General features: G+C 39.4%; 2 protein-coding genes across 8 annotated transcripts in view; both read right to left on the reverse strand.

Moving 5' to 3' along the window:
- LOC107583782 (zinc finger protein 423-like) overlaps positions 1–15,730 on the reverse strand; it is a 193,112-nt gene extending 177,382 nt beyond the window's left edge. For all 5 annotated transcript variants that reach the window (XM_016270096.1, XM_016270094.1, XM_016270092.1 and 2 more), the window contains exon 1: positions 14,545–15,730. In XM_016270096.1, the coding sequence (XP_016125582.1) occupies positions 14,545–14,584 (40 nt within the window). In that variant the 5' untranslated portion in view covers positions 14,585–15,730. The remainder of the gene's footprint in view (positions 1–14,544) is intronic.
- A 9,865-nt stretch (positions 15,731–25,595) lies between these two features.
- LOC107583785 (nuclear receptor coactivator 5-like) overlaps positions 25,596–27,102 on the reverse strand; it is a 12,728-nt gene continuing 11,221 nt past the window's right edge. For all 3 annotated transcript variants that reach the window (XM_016270100.1, XM_016270099.1, XM_016270097.1), the window contains 3 exons: positions 26,721–26,894; positions 26,078–26,482; positions 25,596–25,933 (listed from right to left, as the gene is read on the reverse strand). In XM_016270100.1, coding sequence (XP_016125586.1) covers positions 25,902–25,933; positions 26,078–26,482; positions 26,721–26,894 — 611 coding nt within the window. In that variant the 3' untranslated portion in view covers positions 25,596–25,901. The remainder of the gene's footprint in view (positions 25,934–26,077; positions 26,483–26,720; positions 26,895–27,102) is intronic.

The following is a 27,102-nucleotide window of genomic DNA, read 5'->3' on the forward strand; positions in this document are numbered from 1 at the left end:
TAACTTTTTTTGGTTAAAAATTATCCGAAATCAGTATTTGAGGAAGTACAGTCAGTACAACCAGTCAGTGTTCGAAACTATAACCTTACTTTAGCCCGACTTACAACAGTTAGCTTATAATAATGTTTTCTAATTTGAGTGGTACGGGTAGGTTTTCGCGGGAAATTAGAGCATGGCACTGCGTTATTACGTCACGTCTGTAAACATAAAGAAGTTGTCCCGGCTACTAGGCTATCGCATGTGTGAGGATCCTGCAGGTAGCGGATCGTTTATAGCCTTTTCTCACAGCAGCCAGAATAATTAAATGTATAATTTTGATTGCGGATTGTAATCCATAAAGGATTATGTGTTTATGAAACACATGTGAATGAAATTAAATTATATTCCAGTTATAAATGTGCTTCTGATTACAGATAGCCTGGGATTACAAAGATTTGTATTTTAAAGAAAACCAGTTCGAAGGGAGCATTCTTTGCTTTTTGGGTTAAAAAAATTTCTTAATATGAAATTCCAAGAGTATGACAATTAGATTAGACAGTGCAGAAATTGACATCTACACGCCAATACATACCATTCTCACAGTCACCAATGCTGATGTTGTTAACATTAATCATTTGAGAATAAAATATAACAATAATAATAATTTGAATGGTTTGATGTGATATGAGCTAACCGATCTTTAAATTTAATCACCATTGGTAGCCAGATTTATGGTAATGCTTCTTTCCTCAGTTGGTCAGAACAAACGTGGCAGACTTGTTACTTACTTGTTCAGATGGCAATATACGGTGAAAATTCTTATTTGGTTCATATTCCAAGACGTAGGCTAGAATCTGTGATTGCGAAGTACAGTGAATATCCACATCGGTGCGGTGACTGACTGCCACACATACTCTTCAGAACATTAGATTCATCAGAGCTGGAGCCGTGCCGACTCACAACCCAGGCAAGCTAGATAATTCCGCACACAGCTGCAATTCCAGTTTTCAAACAGAGATGGCGACAAAGAGGCAAAACTTACGGATTGCAGCTTTAACTTAAAATTAATAAGTTAGTAAAATAATATTTTTGGCCTTTTTTAGACCCCCTTCTTGAATCAGGCATGTATTTTTTACCGTACAAATAAATGCAGCCTTGCTGAGCACAAGAGACTTCTTTTAAAACATTAGAAAATATTATAGATCCCAGTCTGAACACTATGTGTAAATGTTACAATAAACGCATTAATAGAGCTGTTGTAATTATTATTTTCATTATTATTTTCTTTTTTAATTTTATTTTACAGAACAACAGTAAAATTACAATAATAATATTTATGAATGTTGATGGAGTTCTTGCTTTTTCTCAGCTTTTATTTTGGCAGAAACCCGCAGGAAGACCTCAGTGCTTCTTTTTGTTGACAAATGATTCTCATTACAAATTTGGGAAGACGTTTGTTGCACGTATCGCATTGTCACATGCCTTGTAAAAAATCATAAAAATGTTACTGAGCAGCTGACATGTAACACTGTTTCGGTGCAGATTTTCCTCGCGCTTTGGACTTTGAACTCTGCCGGCGCGAGTTCGTGCAGCGCTGTCAGAATACATGCAATTTGTGCGTGTATTAGAAAACATAACATTCTGCAGTTTATTTAAGTTTATTTACAGTAACCAGCAACAACCACCCTTCCTCTTCTCATCGAAGACACGCGATGCAGTACTAAACAGTCTCTCACCGTCGGTGCTTGTAATGATTTTTGCGTCTTTCTCGGACAGCTATAATGTTTCCACACTGCCGTCATGTTTGCTACATTAGCGCGCGCCTCTATTTGATCTCGTCAAGTCATTGTTCGGTACAATAATTATTTGGTCTTTTCGCTTATTCCGGCCGAACATCGAAAGTGCTTTTTTCGGCCGAATAATTTCGGTTGCCGAACATTCGGTGCATCCCTACTCAAGATGCTGGGATTAATTAAAAAATAAAAATAAAAATAAATGAAAAATTAAGTACTAATTATTTAGCAGACAAAAAAAAACTAAGCTAAATGTAAGTGAAAAAGCCAGCCAACCAGACTGGAAATGGTTATTTTAGACAGTGCTTACCATGTTTGTGTTCAATACTCATTCATATACATCATGACCCTAACCAGTGAATCTAAGCAAAGAAATCTAGAGGACTGAGGGACAGGAAGTCAACACTGTAAAAGAAGGAAATGGTGTATAGGGAAAAAAGAGAGCAGATACAAGAGTGGGAGGATGGCAAGAGCACTTGTGTTGTCTTCCTGAGTTTTGGTGCTCTTGGGAGAACTTGGACGGCTCAGGTCAGAAGAGACTCATAGTGTTGTGCTTTCTATTTCTCTGTGCTTTTTCTTTCTCTTCCTTTATCTCTTTCTTTGTCTCTCCTTCACATAAGTTAAGGTGTGCTGCATGTTTGCAAGAATGCTTGAAGTGAAGGTAACTTTGATGTTTTTACAAGAGCCAACTAGAGATCCACAACACCTCTGATGTGAAGGAAGATGGAGATTTGAAAGACAAAAAAATGCTGCACAGAGAAGTGCAAATACAACATGTTCTAGCGTAATCTGACAATATCTTTTCAGTCAAAGCCTTGAAAGAAAAACATATTTAGCTTCTTTAGCTTAAAAATGATTTGTCATTTTTTGATTTTATAATATTTTATCCTATCATAGTTTAATGAACAGAAATGACTATTGTGGGTTAAAACACTTTCAAAACACTACTCTGTTTGAATGACTCAACACAGCAACAAAGTTTCAGGCAGGACTATCTGCTTGTCCAAAGCAAGGAAGTCTGAAATGACTGGAAAAGGATATCCATAAACTTAAAAGCATGACTATCCTGAGCTGTGACATGAAATGAAAAAATTAGTATAATATAATATAATATAATATAATTTGAAACTAATCATTACATTTGCAATTCTGTTTTTCATCACTACTGTCCCAGAAATTACACCCTTCACCGTGATGCCAGTCTAAATCATAGCATTTACCAGCATGAAGACACAAACATTAAAAAAGACACAAAGTCACACATGTAGACACATTCTTTGTCTCTCACACTCCTCCCACCTCGCCGCACACATGGCACATTCCTGGCCGTGCGATGCGAGGTTCTGGCTAAAGGCCGTCAGCAGCCGTTTCCTGAGGAAAGCCCTGGGTACAGTGTCAACTCTCCTTCTTCCTCTGCATTCCCCTCTCTCTCTCACACAGACACACACACACACAGTAAAAGATGCAGTCAGGGTCTTATCAGTTTACCACAATTCTGTCTTTCAACACAGTGCAGAACACTGAAGTTTATATATTTATCTTGACACTCTTTGACTCTAAACACACTCACTCTCATAAACACACACTCAGAGGCACAAATGTGCTTAGAAACGCACCCAGGCACATTCTCCAACTCAAAGATTCAAGAAAAACATAAACCACAACGGCATCACACACACACGTAAGAGCACAGCGGAGCTACGGTGTTCACTAGAAGAAAACATAGTCAAAGATTAAAGGGGCGCTCAGATCAGATCTGAAATTTGTTTTTCATCTGTCTCGCCTGTCAAAGACAAGAGGAAAAATGTTTCCAATATACCTGTGCAGAGAGAGAAAGAGAGAGAGAAGGATCTAGGAAGGCTGAGAGAAGCTGAGTCTGAGTGATATAAAGCGAAAAAAAGAAAAGAGAGAACCTGGAGAGAGAGCAGACATGATTAAATCCCGTCGGCTGTGTGGGGCTGTCAGCGACTGTGACACGAGGTTCAGATCGCTGCTCACTAGGGAGAGCGCCATAATCACGTTCTTCCCGCCATGATGCCATCAAACAGGGACGGGACGGGTGGGCGGCTGCGATGGGGACAGCAATGGCAAAGCCCGAAACCACCACACACGTCCCACCTTGTCTAAAATCCCCCTTCACTAAGAATGGGCATTAAAACTCGAAAGTGACCACAACAAACAATCATGCAAGTACAATAATTCCATGACTGGACTTTCAAAATTCAAAACATTTTACAACCAATTAGAAATTCAGCATTGACTACATGTAAACAGGTCATAAAAATAGTCAAATGTTCTTGTTTTGACTGGTACTGCATTATTTTCAGCAGTTCATCAGACAGCCCATTGGATGTTCAACTAGCAGTCCTCAGGCCAAATGCTGCACAATCAGATCCATTGGATCGCCTAAATCCAATCACATCCATTTATGCAAAAAAACTCAGCTATGGACTAATTACTGTTTTTAAAAAAAAAGAACAACAACAGTTGCAGGTTCATGTGCACAATATATGTTGTCTTTTTTGTTCTTAAAAATTAATAAAAATTAAAAATTTAAATTAAAAATGAAAACAAATCAACAGTCAACATTCTCAATCCTGAACATGATTAAATCAGTTTTGTTCGGGTTGATTCTGTAAAATATTTGGGCTTTAGCAGATCTTATTTTTCCTCAGTTTCTTAAAAGCTTATAAGCGTTGCCCTTAAAATCTCAAAGTATCACATTAATGCTAATAAACACCTTATTAAGGGTGTTTAGCCTTATTTTGCATGTCAAAACTAAAATGTTGTTGACCCAAATATGAAAATTATGTCTTTTACTAACCTCATATGCGAAACACAAAAAGAAGACTTTTTGAAGGAGGAAAACATTGGACCCCATTGACTCCCACTGTATGGACAAAAAACCCATTCAAAATATCCACAAAAGAAAGTAAGTCATACAGTTTTTGAAATGATGACAATTTACATTTTGGGGTGAATAAAGTACAAATACAAAAATTTAAATATTCACTGATAGATCTTTGGCCTTCCTCAAATTTTAATTGGAAAATTTGGCCTTTGAAGAATATAGCTGTACACATTGACAAAATTGTAAGAATTAGGATGTTTTCCCTCAGAACACTTTGCAGATATCTAGATGGAGAAAACGGAACAGGAACAGAATGCAGGGGTCTTGTGATGCATTTTTACTGAAATAGTTTTTTTGTTGTTGTTGTTTTTTAAAGAAGCACTTTTAACTTGACATGCCTTGTGATAAAAAAAAACAGCATAACATTTTGCTAAAGACATCCTTCAGACGCATTTGCTCATAGACCAACAATGCACAACAGCGCAGATCCCCAAGTACTCCATTGATTTATCTGTAGAGTACTCAAGGAGACAAAACGACCAAAAATGCCCGCTTTACACCCTCTGGCAGGTCGAGGACCCCGTGCCGAATGCCCCTGACCTAGGAGGAGGACGGCCTCCCTGGATCACAGCGCCTTCGGGACCCTCCAGAAATAGATGGTCCCAGTGCACCACCAACAATATCATCAACCGAACAGGAGGAAGAAAGAGAACAGGCCTGTTTCACACAAAGACATAAGAGTATAGCCTGACTGCTCAGGAGACAGGAAGAACGAGAGAGAGAAAAAGAGAGAGAGAGAGTCTTAATTGCCTTATCCTGTAGTACAGGCTGGGGAGTGCTTTTTGACTTCGGCTTCCAATTTCACGCTACAGCATTATTTAGTTTGATACAGACTTGATTAGGCAATACAATGTGTCCCTCTCTCAAGGAGCTTTGCGGCCGGCCTGTATCACTAGAGGACAGATTAACTCTGCAATCACGCTCCTTCTGAGACCCTGCTACTGTTTGTTTAGCCCGCCAGAGACCGTGCCAGCACATGTTTGTTTGTGTATGGGGATTTTGTGGGAGGGGTTCTTATTAAATGAACTCTACCCACACTTACAGCGACCCCTATTATAGGATATGACCACAAGATATAGAAGGAAAGTGTGCGCGTTTGGGGGAATAACGCTCAGTCCTTGACCTCAAGGGTCTTCCTTTCTAGTATGAGAATTTTTAAAGAACTCAGTCTCAATACATAGACAAAAAGTTACATTACTTTCTACAGAGTGTCTTTTATGTCATCAAATAAATAGATTGAATAATCTGCATTCTAAAACATTATATTAAATAAAATCATTTATTAAAATTAAATAAATAGAAGGTATACATTTAAACATGTAATTAAACATGTTAATGAAGTAGAGATTCAATCATACTTGTTACCTACAAAAAGTTAGTGTTAGATAGATTATTGATTATGCTACTTAAGTTACTTTTAATGAAAATCACTTGTACATTATGAGGAAGGGAGAGTTTTCCTTTTGCATTTGTTAGTTAATAAATTATAGTTAACCCAAAAATGAACTCATCATTTACTCACCCTAATGTTTTTCCAAACCTGTATGATTTTTTTCTTCTGTTGAACACAAAAGAAGATATTTTTAAAAATCTGGGTAACCAAACAGTTGGCATCAGCCACTGACTTCCATAATATGGAAAAAAATACTATGGAAGTCAACAACCCTTTTTAACCCTTTACCCACTAATTGTGATTACATAACGCACTGTTACTGTTAATAAAAGAAGCCATAAAATAACACTTACTTGGACTAAAGTGTTCCAACCAATTACGGATTGATTACTCCAGAACCAATGTGTAAAGTATTGCGTTTTACACTATGCCTCAAGGTAGTGTGGTGCAAAACCTCTGATATAGGATTTTATCAGAGTTTAATCAGAGTTTAATGATCGAGCTGGATCCAGATAGAAGAAAGAGAATCGGACAGCCTGGCCGCCTGTCCATCACTACAGAACCGGTCAAAACTTTACATTTTTAACATCTGTCCATCCACCCATCCATCTATCCATCTATCCATCCATCAACACTAAACACGTACAGTACACAACCCCCACGCCCCGCGATCTCCAATTCTCTTTCTTTCCGCTCCCTCTCTCTGCCTCTCCTGGAGCAAGTCGGGTCTGTTTGATGGTGACATGAAGCATTTATTAGGCAAGAGAAGCTGAGCAGGAAAGAGAGAATAAAGAAGAATTGGGAGCGCGAGTGTGTGGATGGTTAATAATTTCTGCGCACTTCTCTTGGCCCTGGATTATTTTTTGTTGTTTTTTTGCAGTAGCTGAAAGAGACTCTCTTCCCCATCATGTTCAACCACAACAACACAGATACACACCTATCAGAACAGCCCACAGCGTACACACACACACACACACGTCTGAGCGCCGGCAGATGGATGATTAAATACACGCTGTGGCTGTAGTATGGAGAACTTTACCTGGGGACTAAGCCGACGAGATATAACATAAGGTTAACTGATTTGGTTTGGATATGGCGAGCGTTTTGACACAGTTTGGAGTGCATTCCATCTCTCTGGCAGTGCTCTAACACAAACACACACACGTCAGCCGTGTTGAAATGCATGATCTGTCGTGTATGTGCATGTGAATTGAATTGAGAGAAGTGGATGTGAATTTGCTTCTACACACCTCCATAAATGTGGCCCGAGTCCTCTCTCTTGACACAACACTCCCAGATAAGCACCAGAAAACTATCTAAAACACAGATTTTGTGGGAAAATTGCTACTTTTATAAATAAAAAGCCTGTCAGAGCCATGGTGCAGTGGGTGACGCACATGCATATGACACATAAGAGCCATTGTGCACACAGGGACACTGGTTTGAGTCTAAATCATCCCATTTTCTCCACTTTCTTATCAGTCTTTTTTGACATGAAGTGCCCTTTTTAATTTATACTGTTAATTGCTGTGCCATATTCCCCAACCCCCCATTTTTAAGTATTACTCCATATGCAATGGAGTAATAGGCCTAAGATTTAAAATATAAAAGTATATCCCATCATTTATAAAGTGTTAGTTTGAAAACACAATTTACCTGCATGGCGCAAACCCACTGGACTTTCATTTACTTGCATGACTCACTGCAACACTCAGTTTTAATACACCGTGATTTTCTTCACCATTATATTATGATCAGAAAATTTTATTTAAATATGACCTGCACCATGGAATATTTTGCATAATATAAATGTTTTAGATAACATAAACAAAAATTATATATATTTATTTTCCTAAAAAGGTTTTATTTTTATATAAAAATAATACAATATAAATTTATTTTAATATTAATTTTTCTAACCTTGAGCTTGTACAGTCAGGCAGCAGGATGAGAAGTGAGGTGAGATGAGGTGAACAGAGAGAAGTCAGAGAGAACAGCGTAATAATCACTCGTTGCCTCATTCAGTTCCTCTGGGAACTTCTTGAATACAGGAGCAGCCCTCCAAAAAAAGCACACATGCTAAGTGAACTGCACACAATGGAAAAACCTGACTTTTAACTAACAAATGAACACGTCGTAGAAGAACAACTGTTTTGTAAATTACTTTATTCTGCTTTTTTATTGTCTCCCCTCCCCTTTATTCTCCCTTTGTAAGTGTATGTGTGTGCGAGCGCTCTCGAAAGAAGAGCGACTTTAATTGTTTCTTCAGTATAGCCCCGCTGTTTGCACGGGTTATTATTCCCGACTTTGCAGGGGGGTGGGGGGGGGACTTGCTGTTTGACGGGGAATTAAATGAAGAAAAATAAGGAAAACACATCTGACTCCAGGATCAAGGGCTCGTCTTTCTCTGGAGTCAGGCGGGCTAGCAGAACCAAGGGTCTTTTACAATGAGGGGCTAATTCTGTCTAAGCCAAAAAGGCTTCTACGCTAGGTTTCAGACTAGCCTCAGGATAAAGCAAAGAAGTTTCACGCCTTAAAATCAATTTATCAAAGCATTACTAACCCAACACAGAGACCCGTGGTTCACACACATAATCTGTCCAAGACGAAACAGCAGACTGACAAGCGCCGCTTTTCTATCATTAGCCATGTCTGTATTTTTAAAACTAGCTACTTTAATTGATAAGTGAAGGGTCACAGTCGTCTTTTATCTTTCTGCCAAATCAATTACGCCTCTTTATTCGCCAATGTAATTGTCTAGAAGATCTGAAGCAAGGTACAGCCAGACATTCTGACTCTGGATGAACTCTGCAAATTACTCAAAAGTTCCGTTTTGCAGAGTCAAACTCCATCTGTGTTTGAAAGGGCATGGCTGCTCAACACTGTAAGCGTATCTTTGTTTTAGCGGTTTTGTTCTTGCTGCTAGAAAACTTTTCTAGGCCTTGTGAAATCGATAGGTTCAGCTCTGGAGAGAGCCACAAGCGTTCAAGAGATTTCTCAGTGCGTGGGCACATGCATGCACACACACACACACACACACGCATAGAAACATTTCACCTCCAGCTATACCAGTCCTTCACTGGTCTAGGACGCCTCCCTAAGCGCTCTGCCATGGGAGGCCAGATGACCTGGTGAGGGGTCAGAGGCGACTCTGGGAGGCACAGCAGGGGTCAAACCAGCACCAGCACTCCTCATTAATGACCTCAGCAGCCCTTCAATCACCACCCCAAAAAGCTCAGACCAGGGCCTGAAGCCTGTCCAGCAGGGAGACAGGTCAATAAATATATGCATCAGCCAGGTGTAGAGAGTGGGCCTAATTGCCCCCTTTCCTTATGTTTAATGTACATCCCAGCGAGACGGGGCAGGGTCGTAGAGCAGCCACCCAGAGAGGAGTAGAGAAAGAGCGTTAATGCATCTTTGAATATCAGGAAAAGTCAATTACACACAGACAAACACTTCTAACTTCTAACATAAACTACTGTTCAAACATTTGAGGTCGATAAAGTATATTTTGCTCAACCTAGCTACATTTTATAATAAAAATACAGTAAAAACATTCTGAAATATTTTTACAAAAAAAATTATATTTTAATATGTTTGAAAATGTAATTTATTCCTGTGATGGCAGAGCTGAATTTTCAGCAGCCATTATTCCAGTCTTCAGTGTCACTGATTTATAATTTATAAATTCTAATATGCTGCTCAAGAAACATTTTTATTATTTTCAAATTCAATGATAAAAACAGTTGTGCTACTTAATATTTCTGTGGGGGAAAAAATGCAGGATTGTTTAATTGATAGAAAGTTAAAAAAAACAATATTTACTTGAAATAGAATCTTTTATAACATTACAAATGTCTTTACAGCCATTTTTTTATTTAATGCGTCCTTGCTGAATAAAAGCATTAATTCCTTTAAAAAAAATCTTACTGACCCCAAATTTTTGAACGGTAGTAACCCACTCCTACCTCATAACATCGACAGTTTGACAGGCCTAAATTATAAAACGAGCCTTACAATATGAAACGTCACTCAAATTCCTATTCTAGGTCACCAAACTTAATTTTCTAAATGTAAAAGAATACTTTCAAGATGTACCACGATGTGCTTTCTAGACAAAAGTCTCTGACGTTCTCTGCGGACTAGGTGAAAATGGCTGCCATGTTTAATCTACATGGGTACGAGCAGCTTTGAGAGACTCTTTCTCCGTGCGTTGTTCCAGCACGTTTTAATCTGCCCTCTGCAGCAGCCCAATCCGGGTTCCAGAGCGCAGCATCTTAGAACGGCCACGATCCTCCGGGAAGGCCTGACAGGGGAGCCTTGGCTGGCAGGCTTGGTGGGGAAAGAAGAGGGGGGCGCAGGGAATGCCAACCACACAAACAGAATTAATAACAGCGGGCGTCAGAGCGACGCCTTCTCTTTAGAAGTGAAGCGTGGCATGGAGCGGGTCCGCAGTGAGCACCGGTTCCGGGCCACTGAGCCCAGGCCTTCTGATAAAGCATGTGGCTAAGCCGGTACAATGGCAGAGCCAACGAATGAGCTCTTACATTAAGACAGATTCTTCCCCACAAAACTAGCAGGCAGGCTGCTGATAAGGAGTTGTCATTGGCAGACACACTGTCCACCGGGGAGAAACCCACATCCAAACCCACCCGCCTTTTCCTCCCATCACAGACCAGATGAATTACGCAATGATCTCCACACCAATAGGGGTCACTGCTTCGAGATACGGCAAGGTATAACTATTTGACTTGAAAAGAAAGTTAAAGAGTGGAAGAAAAACGTGCCTCTTAATATCATGATACCAGTCGAATCAACACCCAAAGAAAGCCATTAAAAAAGACCTCAGCTGCTGTCAAACTGTGCGCAATTACATTTTTTCCTGGTTCTGATTAAATACTTTTAGAGTTGTTTAACTAATTGTTCATGCTGTGAAGTCAATGAAAACAAAAAAAGCAAGAGCATAAAAATCAATTTTGTGGTTCATCTCCCATTACCTCAAAATCACACCCTCTAACAGTCAACACACACACAACAAATACTACACTCTCTATCTTCACATAAACAGTCTAGAACTGAAACTAATCCTTTCTCAATTTCAGATTATTATTTTATTATTTTTCAGATTATTGTCATTTGTTAAAAAAGCTAAAATTTTAAAAAAAAATGCAAAAATCACTATAAGTTAAATTAAACACATAATTAGGTGTTTAAAAAAATGTTTCAGGGACTACAACAGAAAAGTGAATGGAAATATTGACTAAAAATAAATATAATCAATTATTCTCAACGAACCATCATTTGAAAATGTGCAACAGATGCAATAGAGTGATTAGGTGCACAAAAAAATTGGAAACAGCACACCAATCAAAGCACAAAATTAAAAACACAAATGCGGATGCATAAGAATGCTGGGGATTCTCGTTCCCTGATCTCTTCATTTGTTGCTCTGCAGCCCTATGGTAACTCACTTCAACATTTTACAACAGCCCACTGACCAATGAAACTTCTGCGCTGTTGCCAAAAGTCTAGGTGACAATAAAAAAGCCATTTAATTTTAAAACCAGATGATGACAGAAAGGGAGGAAAGATGAGATCTGTACCTCTACATAAACACACACCAAAAAAGATCAACACAACAGCAAATTACAGCTTCATTGCTTTTTTGCTTTTCTTATCCTCTAACATGTAGCACAGCTCCCCCAGAAAAAAAAGTGTAAGGATGAGTGTTTCAAAGTAATACCACTGAAATCACACAATAGAAAATCTCTGCAGCGTTCTTTAAAGATGGGAAAATCCACAACTTCAGATCTCACATAAGAAAACTAGAAAATTACATTACAATATGTTTAAATGCTTATTTGCAATCTAGATGTCCTTGCTAAAACAACTCGATGTTGTGTATCTGTGTATGAAAATCCCTTCCTTCCCTCAGTGCCTCAGTTGTTGAAATGCATGTCTAAAAATTTACATTCAAAACAGCGAGTAATTACCCAATTCCCTATCGAAACCCTTGCTAAAGGATACGTATTCTGCAGGAAGAGCTGAATGCATTCCTGAAAGACATTTCAACATGTGAACCAGGAACAAACTCATCCACATAACCACATACCCAAAAAGACTTTGGTGTCAGTGGGCAGAGGGGGAATAATGCCATTAGATTTTCATTCTCAGCGAGCTTCAGACAAGCATTACTCAAATGTCTTCTCCCCTCCTTAGAATAAAAGGTCCAATTTGATTTGACTGACTGTAAACAACAGTAAAAAATGGAAATAAGTGCCCTCACTGTCTCCCTTCCTGTCATGTGCATTCATCCCCCTCTTAATGTCCTGCAAATGAAGGGGATTTATAAATGTGTAATTAAGTAATAATCATCGCTACATAATGCATGAAACACTCATGGGGACGGTGGAGATATGAAACAGGAATGCCACAGCCAAGCACTCAGTGCATAGACACGCATTAAAAAGGGCTTAATTGAGAGAAATAATATTTTGATAAGCGCAGCTCCCTCTCCCCCTTTGACGAACGCTCGTTGTCTTTTTCCTCTCTAAATAATCTCTCTCGCTTTTGCGTGCGCGAGTAACACTGGCAATCAGTTTCTAATGTAATGTGATGTGAGAGCATGACTTCCTTTACTGGGAAATAATCCCCGGTCTAACGTGACAATGGGCAACCCCCCCTATGTGCCTGCATATGTTTTCTACAGCCATAACACCTGCAGATTTGAAGATATCAAAGCAGAAATTAATGACAAACAAGCTTAACCTCTGGAAGAGCGAGCCAATACACTAGACACCCGGGACAGAAAAAAACATGAATGATTTTGTGCATACCACACTCAGACATATTGCTGGTGCCATTCTAATCTCCGAGCATAGCAATCAAAGCTAAAGGTGCTGGGCTGAGATAGGGACAGAGCGAGCCTTGGTTACATATTTAATTGGCCTCTGATTGACGTGCATCGCTGAGTCAATACAATCACTGTTTACCCCCCAAACCTCTGTGCTGCAGCAGGCCAATGCATACTCGATAGAAAACTGCAATAGTATTTGTTGCAATACAACAAAACATTTGATTTGACAATCCCTTGAAAAAAAACAGATGAACAAAAAACATTATTAGTTAATGATTGGGGGGGAAAGATGAGGCATATTTAAATATAATAATATTTCACTTTGTGCATACGAAAAATAAAAGCTGGTCAAAATAAAAACAATATTACGTTATTGATTACAGGGTCGAAATGATTGCTCTCTCTCTCATCTCTCTCTCCTAAACAACTCAACAACATTGTTTAAGATTGATCTGCACTCAGCAGGCTCCGTCAATGTTAAATATCCCTGACAATAACCGATTCTTAACACGTTGTATTTTCAGTTCAACCACCATGAATATCATCCATTTACACTCTATGTAAACTTACGACCATTTTTTTCTCTCTTGATGACCCTCTGCAGATTGCGGCCGTTAATTAAAACAAAAAACTGGTTATTATTTGGGGGAGGGGGTACTAATATGGGCCACATGGCCACCCGAAAGCCCATCTGGTTTCTATTGGGGTGAGGGTGCCAAGTGATATCTCGACCGGCAGCACAATATCTGCCGCACATTGCTGATGGACAAGACAAAATAGCAGCAGGCCTTATTGCTCCTAAATTCACCTGCCTGTGAGTGTTGAGTCTTGTAGGAGGGGCGTGAATGAGATGAGACTGTGTGTGACTGATTCTGCCATGTCAAAGTCACAACTGGGAATTAATTTGAGACAATAAAAAGCAAAGAGTAAAAAAAAAAAAAAAACTGAGATCTATAGAGAATCAAATTCCATTCACAATACTACTACAGACTGAGAGGGGGTTTTAAATTGAGTTGCAAAAAGATTTCAGATTATTTAGGATGTCCACAAAGAGGAGAAAATAGGAATATACTTATTTAAAGGTCTATTGTATGACTAGTAGCAGTATTGTTAATAAAAAAACATATTTTTACATTTTAAAAAAATTCAACATACTTATTAAAAAAAAATTATGTATTAAATTGAATAATTTAATAAAATATTACATAATGATTATTATGACTATAAAGTGATGGTTAATTATACAAATAAATATAATTGAATAAAATTGTTTAAATTACCATTTAATTTACTACTCATAATAATATTAATAAATAACCTAAAATAAACTCCAGCACTATTTCTAATTGTTCAAGTACAGCACTTTCCCTATAAGAGATAACTTGTACAGCCAACCACAAGACCTTGTGGCACCTCGCATCAAAATGAAAGCGTTTCATTTCTTAATGATCTTTTAATGTCAAAAGTCCTCCTTAAAGTCTCTGAACATAATGTCACTATTGAGAGCAAACACATTAAATCGATGAATTTCACAACCCCCGGCAGTTTTACCCACGAAATCTCATTGGTCATGTGAGTTGTTCCCTCTCGTATACCAACATAAAACGCTTACCTTTAACGGAGCGCGGTTTGGCCTGCTTGCGTCTAGACATCTCCGTGTTAACAACAATATTTTACTTTCTTTAACGGGTATCTTGTCCTCTCCGAGAAATATTGACAGGTCACGCGCTGATACTTGGGAGATTTCTTCACTTTGCCTGTTGCAATGCGGCAACTTCAGTCTCGCTAGTCCAGAAGCGTTCAAAGAAGAGAGTACAGGCAATGGAAACTGATATTCCAATGATTTAACTTCTCCAACCTGTAGATTTAACGAATAACTTGCGGTTTTTCCCGTGCTCGAGAAGCGAACGCTCTTTTGTTCCTCCGTAACGGCAGACGCTGACGGCGGAGTGGGCACGCGCGCTCAGAGTTTCAAGAAGCGGAGCGTGCCCAAATTACACCTGATCAGTAGCGAGAAGTGCCAATACTTGCCGATAATGTGGTAAACCCACTTCGCCGATGTTTCGGAATTGATTCGCAATGTTTTTCCTCCTTTTTGCAGTTGTCGCAACTGTCTCTTTTCGTTGTGATCCCGCCGAACCGCCCTCCTTCGCTGTTATTTTTCCGAAGGTGCCACTCTCGATGGCATTTTACGCAGCATTTTTACCTGAGGGGATTTTTCTTCTTCTTGTTTATCGTCCTAAAAGCCGTAAATATTTCTAGTCGCTAGCCTCTCTCTCCCTTTTTCTTTGTCCTGACTCTGGTCTTCCCTCCGCCTCCCGATCCGACTGCTGGCGGGGCTGCAGCGCAGACACACATAATAAAGCCAGGCTTGGCTGGAAATGTAGCCGTGTCCCAGCAGGAGGATGTGAGAGTAGGGTCCCGGCGGGGGAGCGCTCTGATCCCGCAGGGAGCTCCGCACAGCCTGGGTTGAGCAGACAGAGAGAGCCAACAGCACCAAACCATGGTCAGCCATGGAAACTACAGCTTAACTCGGAGCACGGATCGGGACCAAAACACGGAGCTTCGAGGAAACTCTGCAGCGTGCAAGAAAAAAGACGGACTGGATTCGCTTTTTTGCGCTCCTTGTATTGGTGCCATCGTCTCGGGTTCACTCCAGCGTTTAACTGTCGATTGGATAAGATGACATTTTGACTATTTGGGGGGAGTTTGTTTTGAACATTTAACATTTCTGCGTCGTCTTTGCAATACGTTTATCTGCGTTTAAACGGATAAGATTTAGGATTTAAAGGGATAGTTCCGCTCAGGCAAAAATAAAAACAGTGTCATCATTTACTCACCTTCACGTTGTTCCAAACCCGTTTGACTTTCTTTCTTCTGCTCAACACAAAAGGAGATGTTAAGCTGTATGTTGTCTGACAGCTTCAGTCACTACTCACTTTCGTTGTATCTATTTTTTTTCCATACAATGAAAGTGAATGGTGACTGAGAAAAAGAAAGTCTTACATGTTTGAAACAACAACAGAGCGAGTAAACACATCAGGTTTGTATTTCCTTTTTGTCAGTTTTTTAAAGTGTTTATGCTTTGCAACATTAAATGCATGCATTTTATTTTTGAACACACAAATATTGTTTGATATTATCAGATGTGTTGTTTTATTTTCGTTGGTATTATCGGATATGTTTTAATTAACTTTTAACCCCTTTCTCTAGGATTCTTGTTGTGTTCTTTTTGGCAGGATTAGGCCTTTTCGACAGTGTTTTCAATCCCCACAGCGTCTGTCTGGCTGTCTGCTTGTGCTGCCGAAGCGCAGTTGCAGAAAGAGGATAATTTGTGCAAAAATCAACCTAAGAAATGGTCAAAATCACACGCGGCGCACCAGAGCTGCTCGGCTGTTGTCATGGATAACATGGTGGGCACCCTGTCTTGGTCAGCGGGATGTCCTGCAGATTGAGCCGGGCACCCCGCGGAGCCACGGAGCGGCCTTTAAAATTGACCCCCCGTGGAGGACCGGGGCCCCTCTTGTCTTGTCTGAGCGCACGCCTGGAGACTGCTTTTAAATGTGCTTTTGGTGTCCCAGAGAGAGAGGCCGCTGGCACGAAGGGGCGAAAGCTCACCGCAGTGGTCCCTTTTTCTCGGATAAATTCAAAGGAGGAAAATAGCCCACATTACAAGCTCCTTAAGGGTCAAGGACAGCCAAGACATGAATGGTTTGAAAGAGTGGCATTGTGAAATCACATAGCACGCGATTACACCCTCTGTCATCTTTTTACGGATTTGCATTTTTCTTGTGCCACAATGAACAGTTCAGAATAAGACTTACAAGACATGTGGATGAAATTAATTAAGACGCTGGAGAAAAAGAGGTGTGAACTGCAAATGCGGTGGTCCTGTTTGGAATAGACTCCGATGCTATTTTAGGACGATTTTAATGAGTGGCAAATAATTTTTTGAGCTTGGATGACTGCATGCGATTTGAAAAATATTGAGCGTTTAGAAGAGGAAGAAAATCTCTCATTGGACATTATAAGGATGATGGCATTTGCAACACTTCATTTCACTGCTAACTGAATTCAAATGGTCTTAGTATTGGCTAGTATTTTCCTTCATGCAGCAGGGACGGTGGTAGATTGATGCCCTTACATTATTCATGCAACGATTATTCAAAATTTAGCAATAACTCAACAGCGTTTTATCCTTTCTCTCATCCGTCTCCTCTCTCACCGTACCTAGGTATGCTGCTATTCTTATGCGACTATCATCCATTGGATAGTGCGGCCCCAGAAAGCACCCTTAAACACTCCCCATTGTACTGTCACAAGCCTGGAGAGTTCATGTTATATTTATGTTGCCTACAGCGTATTCTCTCTGTTCTGTTCTGTTCAGCTGAACTCACGCCAACTCCTCCAGGTCCCCCCTCCACAGACAATGTTACATCTCATTGGCTTTGCCCTAGATAGGCTATTTTTGTATGAAATAATTAGACATAACTGATTTAAATACTGCAAAGCCAACACTCTTTTGTCTCGTTAACAAAGTACAGGAGAGGCACACGCTTGCGGTGTCATTTCTGTCAATACGTACAAGGAGGTTTAAAATACAAATGCATTTCAAGCTAATGGATCTGAAGCAGGGCCAAAAAAATGAGCAATTTTATTAGCTTCCTTCGATTCGGGTTTTTCTTTCGGGACCAAGCTACGGTGACCTGACCTGATAGAATCTATTATGAAAGCAAAAAATGTCAGGAAAGCATTGCCAGAAGCTTTTAATTGTCTCAACGTGCACATCAGCAAAATATAGGATTACTAAAATATGCCGCCGTACAGCACTAATTGTCCATATAAGGACAGTGCGGTGCTTAAAACAGCACGTTTTGTTTGTTACAGTGACCCCAGACCCAGACAGCCGTGCTGATGCCGAGTGCACACGGGCACACGAGGGAGAGGTGGAGAGCAGGAACGCAGATTGGGGCTGACCGCTCGGCTGCACTTTAATGTACCCTCTACTTCATCAGTCCTGATTAGCCACCATAAAAATCCAGATTGAACATTACATTTTTACTGCTGATTGTCTTCCAAACACTCTCAGGTGTTGGCGTGTTAAATGCCAGGGTGTGCATCTGTCCTCGCATCCCTTCAGCTTGCTGCGGTGAGACGTCTGACTTGAAGAAGGGGGACCAACGAAAGCAATGCAGAACAAATTTCAGGCTTTTAGGCTTACCGCGTCTTGTGCCAGAACCTCAATAACAAGCCCCCGTTCAGCCCCCGTTTCCCTGGCTCTTGCCCCAGACTTACACAAAGAAACACCAGCTTTATGGACTTAGAGCATTAAAGCATAAAAAACAGCGGATGGAGAACAGGTTCGAAACACATGGCGCCAAATGTGGGGCACGATCGCGTCAGATCGCACAGGCTATACTCTTTAACGCTCAAATTCTTAGGTACGTGGCCGTGTTTTCAAAAGGGCATATGAAAGGGCTTAGCGAGAGAGAGATGAGCAACAGCGGCGAGGAGGCCGGCGCTCCAGTAAAAACGCTTTTCTGATGAGCTGCAACAATGCACTCACTCCCACGACATCAGCTCTCTGTTGGGAGTCTCCTCCTAATTTCCTCCATCCATAATAAAAAGAGCTACATTAAACAGTGCCATTAGTGCCAGCAATTTGTTTTATTCTCCACAGAAAGAGAAATGTTATCTGTGGCGGACAAACTTAACCCAATTAAAGCTCATTGTGTATGGGGGCCTTGCTGGGTCTTCAGCTGATGCCTAGGAACGAGGGCAGAGGAAGCCAACTTTGGGGAGGGAGAGGGGGAAAAAGAGAACGGCTGGAACACGTCTGGAGAATTAGGGAAAGTAGGAGAGAGACAAATGTGCTTTCAGGAAAAAAAGACGGGAAGAGAAATTATGTTTTCGTACGTTTTCCCCCCACATCAATTCCCTCCCAAGATGGTTTGATAGAGGAATACTGTGCAAAATATACACTCAAAACAAAAACGCACCGCTAATTTGGCTCTTAAATAAATAGCCGAAGGAATAAAGTGAATGTAAAACCTTTCCATCAAATTAAAAAGGGGAGGAACTGCGTACAAAGCCACACGTTCTGAGATCGCTCGCTCATACCCTCACATTTGTGCAGTTAATTGTTGTGATAACACCTCTCGATTACAGGGGTTTAATTATCAACATGTTTGGCTGTTAGACCGAGTACCTGGCACAGATCCTGGTGAAGGGCTCAAGGTTTCTAATGAAGATCTCACTCACAGCAGCATACAGGAGCTCAGTGTGGTGCTGTCCTAACAAAGAAGCACATCGCGTTTAGAGACGACCTGGGTATCTGTGAATTCTAACACAATAATGCCAAGAATATTCATAGTGATACATTTTGATTGATATCCAATTGTGCGGGAATGGCAAGTGTGTGTCTCTGTGGGGGAAAAAAGTGATTCTGTGTGATTGCGGAATTGTAACAGTAACTGAATCGCATATCCTGGGACACAAATGAGGCATGTCTTCACTTCAGTAAGGGCGAAAGCTGGTTTCACTCCGTTTGACTGGTAATCCTTCCGTCTCCTATTGCATTTATCAGCTTTAGTGGAGCTGTTTTTTGCTCACTTACCCAAAAAAGGCCCAATCAACACCTCCCAGCTGGTGAAACGAAGCAGAACCGGCCTCCATTAGTTTGAGACTTGATGGATACTTCACAGCTGCGGTTGAGTGTCTGTGATCAGAGAGTGGAGAGACAAACAGCTGTAAAACATGCCCTGCTAAAGGCATACACACATTTGCTGACAGTGTGTGCCATTAGGATTAACATGCAGTGTATATACTGTATACACACATGACTGTGCAGATTCATCCACAACTACTTTTGTTCTCATGCAAGGCCTAAGAAACATTTATGTGAAATCTTAGCAAGTATTTGAAGGAGACTTCTGAGGACAAGAATCAGTCCACATATTTTGTGAGAGTTGCTTTGAAAAGTGACGATAAAGCGTGTGATATTAAAATATACCAAATAAAATAAGGGCATTCATTCTCATGAAATAAAAAAAATCTCATTTGAGTAGCAATTACTGTTTTACCATGATGTATGTCTTTAAAATATCTAGTCTTGTTTCTATATTTGGTTTGTAATGTACGTTTATCTTTATTTGTCCTCAAACATTATGTCGTCTGAAAGCAGGAACACTTCACAAATACAGATTCCTATTATTATGAACTTGCACAAGGAACAGTAGCAACATTCTGCAAGCCTTCGATTTATCTCCCAATGGTTTATTTTGCATGAGAAAATGATATTTACTGTTATTGAGGGAAAATGCATTCACGCTAGCAATGTGTTCCAGAGAACGAAAACAATTTGTAGGGTTCATTCTGTATTTAAATCGTATTAAATGCTGCATTTCAGTGTTTCTCTTTTCAAATGAAATATTCAAATAAAATATAACCAAATCTCAATTGAGAAGAAAATGTATGTAATAGAAAAAGCAGTGGATGTTTTGAGGTTTGATAAACACAACGACCATAAATGAAACATTGAACTGCTATGTTCAGCGTATGTTCCGTAGGTCTACAGCGCTTTCTAGTGGTTCAAATGAGCTTACACGCAAATAGCGTCGTGTTTCGTGGATTGTTACTGCTTTATTTTTGCCTCTGTGGTGATTAAACAGTCATACATATTGCAAAAACTAAAAATGTTAAGCATTTATATGTAATTGTAATATTATCAAGAATCTCCCCTTATTTAAAAGACCAGTTCACCTAGAAATGTAAATTGTCATCATTTACTCATGTTTCAAGCCTGTCTGTCTTGCTTTCTTATGCGAAACACAAGGAAAAGTTATATAAATGTATCAAAATATATTTTTCCATTTAGTAAAGTAAACGGTAACAGAATTTCTGGCTAACATTTAAGTTCCATTTCTGTCATTTCTGGAATTTACTTTTTCTTTAAGAAACTAGAGACTTGAAAGAGCAAAGAAGAATGTACAAAGATCAGATGACCTGCTATAACAACGGTGCTTAACAGTGCACAGTTTCTAAAAGACGTTCTAATATATTTCCAGAAAAATTATGTATTTTTTTTCTGTCCATTTATGTTGACTATGGAAGCTGATTTCTGCTACATTTAAAAAAAAAATACAAATTAAAAATAAATCATGCTTTGGTCAATTACAATAATGTCGTAATTATCAGACAGAATGTCGACATTATAAGAAGTCAGTTGTGACATAAATAGTCGAGATTCCATGTCAATTTCTTTTTTAATCTCATAATTATGATTTACCAAAGGATGACTATTTTCTAATGTGGCAGAAATTAACTTCCATAGTTTACCTACATTTCTGGCCCTGTGTAGGTTTATAAAGTGGCCCTATATAGCCTACTTATTTGTTTTCCAAAACAGTTCCATTGTCATGTTATGATGTCTTATGTACCCAGTAGTGAAAATGGCCAAAATTCACTGAGGAGGACTCTAGCTTGGAAGGGGGTGGAGGGTGGCTAATAATGTAAGCATTATTAATGAGCCCTTGTGTTTAATAAAAAGGGGAAATGATTTACAAATACCATTTAAAAAATTTAGGAGCACCTTCTGATCAATGACAAAAATATACCTTCATATTGGCGATAGCTATTTGACTCAAAGTGATTTGCAGATCTATATAGAAATATCAAATTATTTTAAGAACTGAAATGATACTTGATGAAAACAAAAGAGCCAGTAGGTGGCTGCAAGTCTTTGTCACTGACTCATTCATTCAGTCAATTCGTTCAAACAGCTGATTCATTGAGGAACGACGGCAAGTGACAGTCCTTGTGAATGGGTGATTGAATCATTGACTCACTAGATTCGTTCAAAAATGCAGATTCATTCATAAACGAAGCACCTGTGTGTTTGAATGGAGATGCGCAGCGGCTCAGCTGTGACTTTGTTTGGAACGATTTTCCTTGACGAAATAGAGCAAAATCATTCAGTAGTAGGCTATTCCTAAAACGTAAGTCACTTAATATGGATTTCTTTTTTGAACTGCTGTATAAAATCAACACCACATTTGCAAACTGTCTTTATAACCATTGAAAGCTCACTCATCTGAGTTCATGCCAGGTCTTTTCAGCCAGACATTATTTTTAGACGAAAAACCTGGATCATTTCAGGTACGTTATACACAACTTTATCCATATCAGATATTCTCATCTGTTAAAGATGTTCAGATTTTCGTCAAAAATCACGGTTCATCCTAGATAATGTACCTGAGGCAGCTGCTTTCACGATCTGTTCTGTGAGGAGAACGCGCACCGACAGAGAAGCATTTCCATTAACTGTATTTATGTGCGATCGCTTTCGTAGGCTATTGAATGAATAAAATATAGAAATCTACTTTTATTTCTTTTTCTTTTCTTTTTTTCTTTTTTTCATCTAGAAGTGGAACGAAATTCGAAATTCACTCCACCATTTCCAGCCCTGCATGTAGTCTACAGTCAAGGCCAAAAGTTTTGGCAGTGACATTGTGTTTTGCAAAGTTTGCTGCTTCAGTATTTGTAGATTATTCGTCCACGTTTCTATAGGCTATACTGAAAAACAATGATAAGCATATAAGTTTTAAAGGCTTTTATTGGCAAATATATATATATATATGAGTCAATATTTACAGTGTTGACCCTTGTTCTTCATAACCTCTGCAATTCGCCCTGGCATGTTGGATATTAGCTTCTAGGCCAAATCCTGACTGATGGCGATCCATTCTTGCCTTACTAGTTCTCGTAGTTGATCACAATTTGTGGGCTTCTGCTTGTCCGCCTTTCGAGGACTGACCACAGGTTCTCTATGGGATTGATAACGGGGAGTTGCCTGGCCACAGTTTCAAAATTTCAATGTAATGATCTTCGAGCGACTTCATCACTCCTGCTTTGTGACATGGTGCTCTATCATGCTGGAAAATGCACGGATCATCACCAAATTGCTCATGGATCGTTGGCAGAAGTCGCTCAGGACATTTTACCATTCTTTATTCCTGGCAGTGTTTTGGGGCAGAATCATGAGAGGGCCCACTCTCTTGTTTGAAAAGCAACCCCACACATGGATGGTCTCAGGATGCTTCACTGTTGGCACAACACAGGACTCATGGTAGCGTTTACCTTTTCTTCTCTGAACAATCGATTTTCCAGATGTCCTAAAACAGTCGGAAGGGAGCTTCATCAGAGAAAATAACTTTGCACCAGTCTTCTCCAATCCTTGCACTTCCTGCAGAATTTCAGTCTTTCCTTGATTAGTCAATTACTGTTTGCTGGTCATTTTGTGCCAGGATCAAATAAGTGTTTTGTTTTTGTGAAAAGTTAATTTGTTTGGCCAATGAAGCTTTCAGCAATTATTTAAAATGCATCTGATCACTCTACACAATAATCTAGAAACAATGTAAATGAACACCACAACAGCTTAAGCAGCAAACTTTGCAAAACACAAAATTTATGTAACAGCCCAAACTTTTGGCCATGACTGTACCATAAAACTTATGTTGGGATCAAGGGGAGTCTCTCATTTGCATCTACCAGTTGTTGAAAGGAGTTCTTATAAGCAGTTAGGTGCATGTCCCCTTAGTTAAACCAACCATTCGAAGACAAACACATGCATTGTGATGATTTTTTTTCAACCTCACCATCATAACACTGAGCGGCAAATATATATATATATATGAGTCAATATTTACAGTGTTGACCCTTGTTCTTCATAACCTCTGCAATTCGCCCTGGCATGTTGGATATTAGCTTCTAGGCCAAATCCTGACTGATGGCGATCCATTCTTGCCTTACTAGTTCTCGTAGTTGATCACAATTTGTGGGCTTCTGCTTGTCCACCTTTCGAGGACTGACCACAGGTTCTCTATGGGATTGATAACGGGGAGTTGCCTGGCCACAGTTTCAAAATTTCAATGTAATGATCTTCGAGCGACTTCATCACTCCTGCTTTGTGACATGGTGCTCTATCATGCTGGAAAATGCACGGATCATCACCAAATTGCTCATGGATCGTTGGCAGAAGTCGCTCAGGACATTTTACCATTCTTTATTCCTGGCAGTGTTTTGGGGCAGAATTATGAGAGGGCCCACTCTCTTGTTTGAAAAGCAACCCCACACATGGATGGTCTCAGGATGCTTCACTGTTGGCACAACACAGGACTCATGGTAGCGTTTACCTTTTCTTCTCTGAACAATCGATTTTCCAGATGTCCTAAAACAGTCGGAAGGGAGCTTCATCAGAGAAAATAACTTTGCACCAGTCTTCTCCAATCCTTGCACTTCCTGCAGAATTTCAGTCTTTCCTTGATTAGTCAATTACTGTTTGCTGGTCATTTTGTGCCAGGATCAAATAAGTGTTTTGTTTTTGTGAAAAGTTAATTTGTTTGGCCAATGAAGCTTTCAGCAATTATTTAAAATGCATCTGATCACTCTACACAATAATCTAGAAACAATGTAAATGAACACCACAACAGCTTAAGCAGCAAACTTTGCAAAACACAAAATTTATGTAACAGCCCAAACTTTTGGCCATGACTGTACCATAAAACTTATGTTGGGATCAAGGGGAGTCTCTCATTTGCATCTACCAGTTGTTGAAAGGAGTTCTTATAAGCAGTTAGGTGCATGTCCCCTTAGTTAAACCAACCATTCGAAGACAAACACATGCATTGTGATGATTTTTTTTCAACCTCACCATCATAACACTGAGCAAATTATCAGGTTGTTTTAATGCTGTACTGAATTCACACCGGTTTCTGTGTCTGGTTTGTAATATCAAAGGAATAATTCACCCAATACCCATTACTTATTTACTCTCACTTACTTTCTTCCGTGGACCAAAAAGGTCTTGGCTATTCAAGTTCTGCAATAAAATAAAAAAAGTATCATAAATGTCTGTATGCCATGCGGGGGTACTAGCCAACCTCATCATCTAGGTAACCTCATCCCTAATGTCAAGTATGGTGGTGGCAGCATCTTGCTCTGTTGTTTCTTTTCCCGCAAAGAGAAAGAAAAAAGCTTGTTGCCATCAAGGGTAACACAGATGGAGCCAAAATCCAGGAGGGGTGCCAGTATCAGCCAGCCAAAGACTGTTCAGAGCAGCGACCCCTTTGTTCCAGTACAACAATGTTCCAAAGATTAAATGACTTCAATCCAATCAAAAATTTGTGGCATGACCTGAAATTTTAGTCAGATGGCACAATCCAATTTTAGAGTAAATTTGCAATCAGAAACATTGAATTATACACAGAATTATTTTTTGTCCAGTCAAAATGTAAAAAAATATATATATATATTGATGGGTGGTCTACCTGGAAAAGTTCTAAATTATTGAGGGCAATTTATGTATGCATTCAGAGTTACAGGAAGAACTGTTTTGAAGTTTATGGGCCAGATTCACACTTTAGAAATTTTAAATTCTAAAATAAATATTATTCCTAAATGTTTTAAATAATAAAAAAAAAACGTTTATATTCCTAAAAAGACATCTTATGATTTGTTCTGATCTTTTATTTCTTTAAAGAGTGACATTAAAATTTTTTTTTTTGATAACTTTAATGTTTTTCAACAAAATTAAATGAATTGCATTTCAGAATATTATGCAATTTTTATCATTATAAATTCTGAATGGTCTCATATTATTGCCTCACACCAAAAATTGTATTTGAAATATATTCAATCACTGTACGGCGAATAGTGATATTTAAAGACATCTTACACATTTATGACACTGAAATTTTTCATTTTTATTCTAAAAATTAGCTTACACCTGTGGAAATAAAGAGAACACCACTGTGGTTTTTTCCATACCAGTACATCTTTAAACATCTCGTGGGATCCTGAAAGAAAACACAGAAGGCAAATTCCTTAACATAAAACTGCCTATGTTCAAAATGTAACAACTGTCCCACGTGGCAATATTGGCCTATGATTTAATCAGGTGTTCTGAGAGATTCAAGGGAGCAGGCGTCGTGGTGGTCGTGGACCTGAACATGGACAAAAACAAAACAAAAAAAACGTTCAACAAGTGGAACCAAAAAAAAAAAAAAGAAAAATTAGTGACAGATCCTTCCATACCAATAGTGCTCTAAACAGCCATTATAACAAGAACTTCATGAGAAGATGCTTACCTGTTGGGGCGCCCATATGAAGGCTCCTGAGTGAAGGTGGTGGTGCTCTAGGACCCCTGGGTCCATTCTGCGGTGGGGGTCCACAAATCAATGGTGGTCCTCGCGATGAATGAGACCCCGGATGCTGCAATAGTCCTCTAGAGGACGAGAAACCAAGAGGCGTATCAAGAAGAGGGGCACGGGTGGACATTGGCCCATGTGTAGGTGCTGGGCCAAGCAGAGGTTGTGGCTTGTCAAGACTATGAGGGGCTGCTGGCCCTCTAGATGGGGGACTAAATGAAGAACCGTGCGAGACTAAAGAGGCCCGAGAGGGTAAAAGACTATGGGGGCCGGTTGATCTGTGGGAAGGTGGCTTTAGATTTTGCACTGAAAGCAAAGGAGGTGGTTTCGTCTTAGGATACGAGCCTGGAAACACAGGGAATACTGCATATAATCAGCATCATAAACAGGTTAAACAAATTAATGTAATGAATAATTTTACCTTAAAGTAAAAAATGATAACCCCCCGATTCATATATACAGTGGGTACGGAAAGTATTCAGACCCCCTTAAATTTTTCACTCTTTGTTATATTGCAGCCATTTGCTAAAATCATTTAATTTTTTTTTTTACATTTATTTCATGCTATACCCCAAAAACAAACCTTGCAATCCCATGTGATGGCCTGGGGGTGTACCTCCTGACCCTGAGGGTGGGTTTGCCTGCTCTCTTGGTGGTGGTCCAGATCCAGCAGGCAGAAGTGGTGGGGGCTTTCCTAACCCTGGAGGCAGGCTGTTTATTATAGGAGCAACATCACTGCCCACCTCTGCGGAAGATACTGGAAGGATCAGAGTGGTAGTAAAGAGATGATTTTTTTTTTTTATTATTTTATTTAGTCATTTATCAGACGCTTTTATCCAAAGCAACTTACAAATGAGGACAACCGAAGCAATCAATTGTAGTACTAAAACAACTAAAAACAGATCCAAAACTAAAAGCTAAAACTTTATAAATACTACCTATACACATTTTAAAAATAAAGAGAT

This window comes from Sinocyclocheilus grahami, unplaced genomic scaffold, assembly GCF_001515645.1.
Source record: "Sinocyclocheilus grahami isolate Dianchi unplaced genomic scaffold, SAMN03320097.WGS_v1.1 scaffold55.1, whole genome shotgun sequence".
Lineage (NCBI taxonomy): Eukaryota > Metazoa > Chordata > Actinopteri > Cypriniformes > Cyprinidae > Sinocyclocheilus > Sinocyclocheilus grahami.